The 11,542-nt window shown below is 47.2% G+C and overlaps 1 protein-coding gene across 3 annotated transcripts; it reads left to right on the forward strand.

Moving 5' to 3' along the window:
* Positions 1-1,790: 1,790 nt before the first annotated feature.
* LOC144098591 (uncharacterized) lies at positions 1,791-8,503 on the forward strand. 3 transcript variants are annotated; one of them, XM_077631360.1, is made up of 4 exons: positions 1,791-2,184; positions 5,980-6,105; positions 6,144-6,168; positions 8,365-8,503. In XM_077631360.1, the coding sequence occupies exons 1-4, from the start codon at positions 1,813-1,815 to the stop codon at positions 8,424-8,426; spliced, it is 585 nt and encodes a 194-aa protein (XP_077487486.1). In that variant the 5' UTR covers positions 1,791-1,812; the 3' UTR covers positions 8,427-8,503. The 3 variants fall into 3 exon arrangements, with proteins under 3 accessions (XP_077487486.1, XP_077487494.1, XP_077487504.1); XM_077631368.1 differs by having other exon boundaries at positions 6,011-6,105; XM_077631378.1 differs by having other exon boundaries at positions 6,062-6,105.
* Positions 8,504-11,542: the final 3,039 nt, after the last annotated feature.

Below are 11,542 nucleotides of genomic sequence, written 5' to 3' on the forward strand. Positions count from 1 at the left end.
TTTCAGTGTTCTCGGGCTGCGACAGTGCCTCGCTCAGCACAGCCGTATGTCAATGCGACAGTGCACGCAGAACAAGGCCGATCACGTTGAGGACAAGATATTCGCCGCTATCTCTCGATGCCCTCCTCTCCTCTGCCTACCTCTATTTATACCCGCCTTGTTTGGGAACCCGCAAACGGAGGTGCCAAACTGCTCTCGCATAAATACAATCGGTGCTCCTGCCCTCTTCGAGCTCCCGGTTCCGCAGTGGGCGTAGCTGCCGGTTAATGGACGCAGACACCGAAGTCGCACACAAACGCAGATCAGTCGGCATAAGTGAGTACGAGCGCGAAACGTCTCCTCCATACGCTTTCCTCGAAAAACGTGAAGACTGCTTGCTTTCTGGCGTTCTGTTAGTATTATCGGCCTCAAAGCGTGGTTTGTAGATGTACATCTTTAGAATAAGCGCATCCATTCTTCAATTTCTCATGCATCATTTGATGCTTTTCTATTGAGGCAGCTGCTGGGAACTGCAGCATTTCAGCAATACTTGTAAAGCGGAAAAAAAGTCTAAAGTGGACATTTATTCTGAGTACGCTCGACGAAAACAATAAAGAACTTACCTAGGGGCAAATAAGTTCCCCACACAGATGCTCGCACCTTTCAATGAGGCGCCTGTAACTGATGTGCTGGTCTGCCACCACGTCGGGCTCTCTGAAGAACGTTTTTCCTTGGGACGGAGCGGGTTGTGCCCGTAATGCAATCCCGACGTCTCTATACGCACAAGGCGAAGATTTCAGAGTGATTATCGGTTTGGTTCTTCACTCCTGTTAGAATGAGCTGGTTAGCCGCTATAATTGCTTCGCTGTTGCCAAAGCACTGGAAATTTGTAGCACAGCCTTTAGATGCTGAAGCACGACTCCACGCGAAAGTGCCACCGCGGACCTTGATAGGACAGCCGTCTTTGTATTGCGCAGTGTTGCCAGGCGAGTAATATTTCCCGGAGTTGAATGCCTCTCAGACGAATTCACCAGACATGATTGGCGTACTTTTATCACAAATTCGCAAAAATTTGTAAGTTTTTTAAACACAGTTATTCGCAGTTGCTAAAATAAATAAAATTTTTACAGATGAGCTAAGAACTACATGCGCACAGCAGTTAATACTGACTTGACTGATGATTAAGCAAAGCAAGCGCGTGCCCATCTGTCGAGCATGGGTCCAAGTAATTGTTCCTTACTTTAACATTGTATAATACTTTTATACTTGTTTATTTCATAAATCTTGTTTTGAGCATAGTAGAGTATTTGGATAATATTTTGTCTTAGACTAAACTTTGTACAAAAAATGCAAAAAAAACGGAAAAGAAAAAACAGTGAATCTTCATTCTAGTAGCGGCATCTCCCGTGCAAAAACCGTGTTGTAGCTTTTGAAGCAATTCCACATACTCACGGCAGGGGATTGGCCAGGTTTAAGCACATCCAAGGAGGAGGAAAAAATTCTCTAGGTTCGTCTAGGTCTTCTTCCTTCCGGAATCCCACGTAGGTAACATTCTAGCTTCTATATATTTCAGCGTCTCCAGACAAAAATCCCGACAAAAGCGTGCCGATGTTCCCGATAGCAGGCGCCAAAAGACCACTTGCATTGAAATAAAATGCGAGCTCAGTGACCTCCGCAATATGGGCGTGATAACCGTCTTTATCTTGCCCGATCGCAGTCAAACGGGATGAAGGACAAAGAAAACCGTCTCGAGGTCTTTGTTCTTCTCTTATCTGCCGCTCGAGCCGCACGAGAGATAAAACGCACGCCATCTTTTTTTAGAACCTTTCTTCGATGATGAGTCGCAGAGCTATGTGCGTCCGTCCAAGCAGTCCTGACCAGCCCACTCCTCAGCTCCATCCACCTGGTTCCGGTCTCCACCTCGCGATACAGGATGATCTTGGTCAAGGAGCCGAGTGCTGCCCCGAGAGGAGCCAGGACAACGCAAGCCGCGTCACACGGCCAGCTGGGAAGCCACCGGCCGCCGAGGTCGCCAAGCGCTTCGTGGCCTCCGTCCGGCGCCTCTCTCTTGCCTTCGAAGAAAGTGGCGCTGACGACTACCACCACCATGACTACCGGAAGGGGCGCTTAGGCTCGGAGAAGTACGAGTGCGGGAATGCAGCCTGCCGGGCGCAGCCGTCAGCCGTCCCCCCAGCGACAGGCACGGTAAGCTTGCATTTGAGCCCTGTTGGTTTGCTTTCGTGTTCTGCTCGAATTCACCTGTCAGGTGCTTCACCGGACGTGTTATTCAAGGCATTCGGTCAGTGCGCGTTTTCCGAAGGTTCAGCCCATTGTGTGCAGGTGCCGTCAGCGGAAGTTCGATGGTAGCCAGATGGTACTCCATTGCAAGCAGCTCTTGCCGGGAATGTAATGTTGTTTTCACGTCTAGCGCTTGGAACCAACTCTTCGCTAGCCGTAAGTTTTTGCAGGACATAGTGGCACGGATGTAACAAGTCTTGCATACAGAGGAAAAGCTAGCATCTTGCAGGCTGCTGATTAATGTGCGCTTCGAGCATTTCAAAGAATTGGAGGTACTTCACCGGAAACACATTCAATAGAGAAAAAAATATATTGATCACACGGGTATACTAGACAGTGCGATTTTGGATTACGCATAGTGGAGAACAGTGGAATGCAGATGTCGTTAGCAGCACGTGTAGCTGTGGCAATTGTCGAGAGTGCTGGAGAAATTAGGAGCATTCAGCAGTCAGTCACGATTTGTGTGGTATGGGTTTGGTATTGAGTGGGGTGTATAGTAAGGGAGCGTCACGCATTTTTCGCACGTCACGCACGGTCGCGCATGAACTCCTTATAAGCTCCCGTTTAACATATTCACTGAAGCGCAGGCTTAAGGCGATGAAGAAAAGGAGGCTGCCGCTGTCTTCCGTTCTGTTCGTAGCAATCAGTGATCAGAATCCTGGCGAATCGGCGTTGGCTTGAAATGGCGCATATGTCACGGCATGCCATTTTGGTTAGTGACACACACACACACACACACACACACACACACACACACACACACACACACACACACACACACACACACACACACACACACACACACACACACACACACACACACACACACACACACACACACACACACACACACACACACACACACACACACACACACACACACACACACACACACACACACACACACACACACACACACACACACACACACACACACACACACACACACACACACACACACACACACACACACACACACACACACACACACACACACACACACACACACACACACACACACACACACACACACACACACACACACACACACACACACACACACACACACACACACACACACACACACACACACACACACACACACACACACACACACACACACACACACACACACACACACACACACACACACACACACACACACACACACACACACACACACACACACACACACACACACACACACACACACACACACACACACACACACACACACACACACACACACACACACACACACACACACACACACACACACACACACACACACACACACACACACACACACACACACACACACACACACACACACAAAAGCATTTGAAACGGGCGTGTTTGAAATGTTGACGTCATAACCTAGAAGGCATGGATAATGGTGACATATGCGCTCGAAATTCACAACTGAACGTCATTCTTCGCCAAACGGTGGCCTTTGCGAAAGCCCACCAAATCAGATCCGGCTATGCAACGCGCTTTAGTTTTTGTAACAGCGTGATGCCGTTCTCGGTGCCGTCGCGTGAAGACAAAAAAAGCTGAAAAGCGAAAGTTGCGACAGTTATGCTGCGTTTCATTTTGTGTGTCTTGTCAGTGAAAAGTCCTTACAGTGCTATCTTGTTGCACCTTGAGGAAAAATGACGATTCGCAACGAAGAACGCTTAAGAGAAAAATCCTCAGTACTTGAAGAAATGTTAATGTGACCATAATCGTTTGTTCAAAAGCTTTTACTAATTACGACTACTTCCCTCCCTTTAGTCATCAATTTACTTTGTAATGACTCATTTAATCTCTCATGACCGTGCTGTGATCAAGGTTTTGTTTTGTAGGCGCGGTGCGGCGCGGAAAATTGAAGAGGTCAGTCCGCTTTCCGCTTTGCTATAACTTAGGTGTGCCCTCGAAGAGTAAGCCATGAGGCAAATATTCCATTGGGCTCGTGCCGCGACACTGCCGTGCTGTTGTACGTCAAAGCGTCGGTGGATGCATAACAGGGCCTATGTAATTGAGGACACTGCGATCTTCGTCTTCATTCCTCAACACCCCGCCCCCAACCCCTCCCCACCCACACACACTTCCGTATATTCCCGTTCAAATCCGTTCTTGTTTGGAACATGCATATAACTTTTCCAACTACTGACCCGGCAATTTTCGATACTCTTTGCCTGCCAAGAGCATAGCGTGCTCACACGAGATGGAGCTGTCGCTCAACGGACGCTGACAACGAAACGGTACGCAGAGGCATATTAGACGGTGTAAACCTACACGAGTCTAAAACTACTCCGGAATACGGTCTCCTCGTGAGGACCGCTTGTTCCACAATACCATGTGATTCAAAGACGAAGGTATGGGCGGGCGCCCACAGCAGACATCAAAGCTTGGTTTCAGGATTCTGAGAGTCAAAGCGAGGTTTAAGAATGCTCGTTGGTGAAGCGTAGTTTTGAGAACTATAGTCTCACAGTACGCGCAGCTATTTCAGCGTTTCTGATGTCCATATTTTATGCTGCACTAATGCTGCGAAATGCTGGGCTTCACCGATACACCGGCTGAGGAAAGTTTAAAGTGGTAATTTATCTATGCCCAGTCAGCTTGGTGATAACAGTAAAGTGTGTTTGCCTGTAGGAGGGAGTATGTTCTGCGCACAGTTTACACAAGGAGTTCCCAGTACAGTCGCTGACAACGGGACCTCCTTCTGTATACATTTATCCCGGCAGTATTTCCTTCGTGTATAAATAAACATGATTCTCATTCTGATTATGATTCAGAGAGTCTCCGGTAGCGCGAGTGCTTCTGCTTTCCACATCGTCGACATGTCTGAAGTGTGCCTGATTTTATCTTGAAAGGGACCTGGTGCTTCCCATACTGTAATCCTGACGCCTTCACAAACAAAGCTTTGATTTCCGCGCTTCGTCAGACCCGTTACGATGAGCTGGTTACCCACTGTATCCTGGTCGCCTTCGCCAAAGCACCTGAATCCGTGCCGTAACGAATTGAGTCCGAAGAACGGCACCATGTCGAAATGCCGCCGCAGACCCATATGATGGCCTCCTATTGTTGCGCGCTTTGGCCAGAAACGTGACTTTCTCCGGAGTTTAATACCTCTTAGACGCAGTGGGTATAGTAGGGCGGCCAAGTGGAATCAGTAAATTCTGGCCCATGCTTGAGTGGTCTAAAGAAAATTTGCCCCAATTGCGAAAGCAAATAAAGTTTTCAGAGATGATCTATTGACGTAAAATTGTTGTCCACTTATATATTAAGGACTTTATTGGTGACGGGGAAATGCGAAAGTATTATCACGTGTCGTGTGTGGCAAAGTATTTATTCCTTACTTTCGCAGTTGCGGTTGACATAGACCGCCGAATACTATATGATTTACATTTTCATTTTCATTCATAATAATTGTAAACATCCAGCTGTCATTGTTACAGGATTTGGTATAAAACAACTGAGGCCAAGTAGAGAAGGAAACTTGCTAATTATACATCGGCAATTTCTCCATCCTCAGAAAGTTAACCACATCAATCAACAGTTTCATGAATGCTAAATTCAATGCACAAGCACCATTTCACAAACCCGTGATGCAAGGGAAGGATTGAAACGCGAGTGTTTGTTTATTTGAGTTTAAGAACAAAAACTCAGTGTGCCTCTTCGTGTACCTCAACATTATTGCACACATCTTATTGGCTGCAGCTAATAACACAGTCCTCGAACCCGTTTCCAGAGGGGAAAGACATCGACTTGGGCCTCACGCATCGCCGCCTTTGCGGTGCAGACTTCGCAGGCAAAGGCCCAGGCTGCCATCACCTCGTCATGGCGGCCGAGTTGCTGCATCTAGGGGGGCGCCCGGCCGCGGTGCTGCTGCACCTGCCAGCCGCTGCCGTAAGTGACAACTCACAGACGCATGCGCAGTACGTCCTCCGTCGCAGTTGCTCGGCTGACAACGCAACCGCAATTGCCATTCTTGACGGTACACCATGAGCTTTCTCGCGGCACAAAGTATTATAGGGAGTCGTGGTGAAAATTGTTGGTATCCGCAGTGCAACAAATCGCAAAGCTAATGTCTGCCAGGTAAATATATTTTGGCGCCTAGGTTTTTACATCGACCTAGCGAAACGAAGTGAATGTTGATTTGCGCGAAGCAGCAGTTCTTAAATGCGCTATTTTAAAGTAGAAACGAGACAAATTTACTATGCGAAGCTTCATTGCATTTATAGCCGCATTACTGTGTCCTGGCTGCTATTTAACAAGCAGACACTTTTGGCACAACTGTGTTCATTCAGGGGCATGGATGTGTAGCTATGACAACATATTGCAAGGCTTGGTGTCTACAGAGCCTCCCCTGCTTACCACGTCAGTATCCGAGATAGCGATGCGCGTTATATGTTGCGGCTTATCAGGAGCCCACTTTTACCATTAAAGCATATAGAGATTCGGAGACAGCCGCTAGTGGTCGTCCTTCTTATTTACGGCGCAGTACTTGTGTTTTTCTTATGCTACTGCATTTCCAAACAGTATCACATTTCATCTCGTGTGTGTTGTGTACCTAAGCACATTACCTGTCGATAGCAACATAGAGTTGAGGCTTATGTGCAGTTCATTGGGACAGTCGTCCTAGAACATGGGTAAAATGGCAAATGTAATCTAGAAAAAAGCGAATACTGCAAGGAAAGAACTTCAAGGTTTACTGGACACTCGAAAACAACGTAGATTTATTTCTGAGTCTTTCAGGGAAGCACGAGAGCACTCCTCGCCCCGTGGCCCGAATGAAAGAAAAGTAGCTAATCCGGCTTCTCGCTGTTTCAAGTCGCGGTTTGTCCAGAGCATCCTGTCTTATTTGAAGCTACCACATCATACCCAGAATAATTGTGTCGTGTATTGTGGCAGGTACCTCATGACATCTGACAACTGCTAGGTGCAACGACAATGAGGCTAGGAAACGCTGGTGTTCACTCTAAAGCGGTGATCACGTAGTTCTCTTAAGGCGACAGCCTTAGGATCATCGTGGTGGACAGGATTTGCATATCCTTGGAAACTGTGCGCTCAAGCTATCAATGAAATAATATGAAAGAATAAAAGCGTCGACGAGGATGGGACACGAACCCACAATGGGCAGAAAGCAATCCATTACCTTAACTACTCGGCCACCTAGTCCGACGGAAAGAGGTTGTTTTAGAAGGCATTGGTTGTAAATTGAAACCAGATATAGCGAAGAAATCAGATATAACAAAGGTATTGTAGGTTGTAATGTGAAACCGAAACTACTTCGAGAAGATTGCGGTGATCGTATTGAGCTAAAGAGCTCAACAGGACAACGGAAAGGCGTTCGCTTTAATGCAAGTAAGTTGACTTAAGTGCTCTTCAAACCCTGTTTCGGTCTGGACGTCCCAACCTCGATTCGGGTGGCGAGAAAATTTTTACATTGAAGTTTTTCGGTAATAATTGAGTATATTCCTGCAGGAAAAATATAAACATAAGGCCATAAAAAGCCACCACATCAGGTTTTACTGTGATGAAAAGTTGGATGAACTGTACTACTCATCTGCGAAGAACTCACGCTAGATACTTTGCCTATGCAGAATAGCGACATCGACAGACATGTCAGAAAATCCGAAGTTATAACAGGCTGGGAAATCTCATCTGGCTGGCCTATTCTTTTGAATATTTGAATTGTTTTTTTAAACTTTTTTGACGTATGCAAAAATTGCCTTCTTATCGCACGAATTGTTTTAACGGCCACAAAGCATGCTGGAGAAAAGAAGGGAACCTGCTCGATTACAAACGAATACTTTCGTTCCACTTGTGCAGAACATGCAGTACTCAAGACTGTGAGTGGCGAAACCTCTTGCGTTGAGGCACTGGGGTGGAGTCTAACTGAGGGAGCAGCAGGCATTTTCCGGGGTGTCTAAGTCTGACCAGAGCTATAACGCAGTGTAAACCCACTTAGTATAAACCCAAGCGTGCCTCTGAAATCCCTGTGTACAATATGCTGCTTTCAACGTGATTTTTTAGTGACTGTGGTCGGGGTCCCTCCGGTTGATTCACAACCCTCATTCACTTTTTCTCTCTCATTTGCAGACTGTGCCCTGCAGAGTTTGAAACGACCTGATGCGCAGCAGACCATCCTGGCAGCAATTTGATTTTTTTATAATTTTGGATATTACTGATTTGATTAACATTATCAGCAGTGTTGTAATTTATTAAATGAAAAGAACGCATATGCGGTCTCTTCATTGCTTTGGCGGCCTAGCAGCGCTCTGCGTGCGCTTATGTGCTGTTGTTTCTGAGAGGTATTGTTCAGGCACAAAAGCGGGAGGATGGCCCTAGAGCGGCCTAAATGTACTTCAGGAGTTTACGAAAAAGACTGAGTGCCTAGCATACATGGTCGATAAAGGAATCAATGAAAGGAAGTTATGTTAATTGTGACATCCCAGACAGGTTCTCCGCTGTACAAACAAGCAGGGCCATGCATTCCATGTGGTAAGCTCTCGAAATCAACTGGTTCAGACCGAAATGCCTCCCAAGGGGATATCCACGGAGATAATTCTGTCGCTCAACAAGGTATGTGGCCGCTTTCTCTCTGGAGGGGCTACGCCAGAGGCGGCACCGTTTATGCCGTAGATAGTTTATTATTCCCCCTAACTTGGTACTGGTTTCATTTTACTCATTTTGCTCATTTTAGAAGGAAAAGGCTTCTTATGTTAATCGAAATCCTATGCTGGAACAAAGGATAAAAAAATGACTTCTGTCACCTACAGTATGTAAGGAAGCCAATTTCATTCTTGTACTGAAACTAGGCAGACCGAAGAATTCACCAGAAAACATCTGGCCTAAATCACTCTCCCTGTACGGGAAAGGTTATGGAGAGAATGGCGCTCACAGTGCTCAATCTGCTGTAGTGACATCTATAACACTTCCTACATGTGCCCGCTATACTCGGTGGCTTAAACAAGCAAGACTACACAAAGAGATATAGGTACACAGTCCGCTGCGCTGTCCAACTACACACTATTGTTGGTATGACAATGAATGATTTTTCGACAATATCTCCCACACTGCAATCCTAGCCAACTTTCATGGAACCTTTCCAGGAGCCCGTCTATTCAATGAATGCAAAATGTCCTATCGAATCGGTTACTAAGACTCATTTTTCCATACAATCAGCCCTAAGCAACAGGGCCCATCAAATGGGGCACAACCAGACGGTCGATTATATCCACCGGTTGTTTTACGTGGTGTTGAAATGTGTTTCCGAATTGCCCAGCTAAAACGAGCCATCTATCCGGATGCCATCGCGATCTATTGTGTCCATGGTAACCTAGTATGTCAAGCAACTACCGTCCATGAAGTATTAGACATCATTCACGCCCACGCTGCCAGCGTGGGGCCTCGAATTCTAACCCGGAAATTCGGAGTGCACCCTTTCTTTAGCCACATGAAAAGGGCTGCAAATGCGAAGCGCTGTCTCAATAATTAGAATACGGATAACCTCCTTGTTCCACGTCAGGCCCATGTTCGCATCCTTGGCTTCATCTAGGAACACCACCAAAAAAACAGGGTGTGGACATCAATAATCTTCCCAAAGTAAACATCCATCTCCCCTCCTCAGTCTTAAATGAGTTTTGCCGGAGCAGCCCTGGTACCCGCCGCGGTGGCTCAGTGGTTAGGGCGCTCGACTACTAATCCGGAGTTCCCGGGTTCGAACCCGACCGAGCGGCTGCGTTTTTATGGAGGAAAAACGCTAAGGCGCCCGTGTGCTGTGCGATGTCAGCGCACGTTAAAGATCCCCTGTTGGTCGAAATTATTCCGGAGCCCTTAACTACGGCACCTCTCTCCCTTTCTTCTTTCACTCCTTCCTTCACCCCTTTCCTTACGGCGCGGTTCAGGTGTCCAACGATATATGAGACAGATACTGCACCATTTCCTTTCCCCAAAAACCAATTATTATTATTATTAGCAGCCTTGGACTCAGTGAACATGACCTTCGCAAGATTTATGAACCTACCGTGTTCTCGCGAGTCCAATATCCTCCCATACCACCACGTAGCTAAAAACTCGTCCAATAACACAGCCATCTAGAAATTCTTCCGCACTGAGCTAGATGGCCCATTATACGCATATAAGTATAACTACTTTATTCAACAGACAATGTTGCATAACCCATGAGAGTAGACTGGCGCTCTTCATGTAGCTGTGCACCACCGTTTGACCACCTCCCGTGGCATACCAAGACGTGCCATACTAGGAACATTTGGAAGGAGCACGTGGCACCTCCCACCCATCTCTTATTTTCGACTGCCGTGGGGCCATCTGTATAACATGCATAACCGTACTGCCGTTGCGCCTAAAAATGTAACCGGAGCAGGATTCCACAGGTTGAGATCTCATCTCATGACACTTGCCAAACAGTGCAACGTTAGCCGACTCCAGCGCTACAAAAGCTCTGTAGGCAACTGCCATCAGAAAATCCATTATCACACCGGCATTTCTGATCCGAACTCATTTGACATTCACAAAAGCAAGGTCGGGCTAGATGGCACTGCTTACCTAGAAGAACCGCGCTGGGAACCAGACGATGGACGATAAGGGCTTGGAGCACGGGCGGCACCGCGCGGTCACTTTCTTGCGGTGATCGCGCAGCACCGCAGGGCTCCACGCTCTTTTCGATAAACTTGTGTATGCCTTTGCTCAGAAACAAAATTTCACTTGTTAATGAGCGCATATGTCTGCCCTCACTTTCTTCCGTCTTCTTCTTCCCAGAGCTATTCTTCTATGCAATCATTCTAGGTACTCAGTGGTGGTACTTCACCACCCTAACCATGTTAACACCATCACAGTAGGCCTGGACAGAGTGAACTCCCTCCGTTACTTCGCCACCTACGTGCTCCCTGCACATATCCTGTGCTGCCAAACGCCTAACTTTTCACCACAAAGCGGGCAGGCTTTTCTGGAATCGGTAGCCGCTCACCAGGGAAGAGAAGAAACGAACGGGCACATGTCCTCGACAGAGACACGTCTCCGTGCAACCCTTCCCTTGGCCGCATGATTACAATCCCAAGGATGTGCAGGCTCCAACACAGATCCCTACTCACCAAGCACCCAATTTTTTGTAGGCCTGGGCCGCTCCTCCTGCAGCACCCAATCCAATGGTGTGGCCTCTGCTAGCCGCCCATATCACCCACTTGGGCGAAATGGCCTCCGACTCCCTGACTTAACACGGCCCGGACAAGGGTTTGTAAATAAATGTTTTCTCTCA

The sequence above is a fragment of the Amblyomma americanum genome, chromosome 1 (assembly GCF_052857255.1).
Source record: "Amblyomma americanum isolate KBUSLIRL-KWMA chromosome 1, ASM5285725v1, whole genome shotgun sequence".
NCBI lineage: Eukaryota > Metazoa > Arthropoda > Arachnida > Ixodida > Ixodidae > Amblyomma > Amblyomma americanum.

Coding starts and splice junctions, on each gene's coding strand:
- LOC144098591 (XM_077631360.1), top strand. CDS start 1,813: ATGATGAGTCGCAGAGCTATGTGCGTCCGTCCAAGCAGTCCTGACCAG. Junction 2,185..5,979: donor TCCCCCCAGCGACAGGCACG/GTAAGCTTGCAT, acceptor TATTGGCTGCAG/CTAATAACACAGTCCTCGAA. Junction 6,169..8,364: donor TGCACCTGCCAGCCGCTGCC/GTAAGTGACAAC, acceptor TCTCATTTGCAG/ACTGTGCCCTGCAGAGTTTG.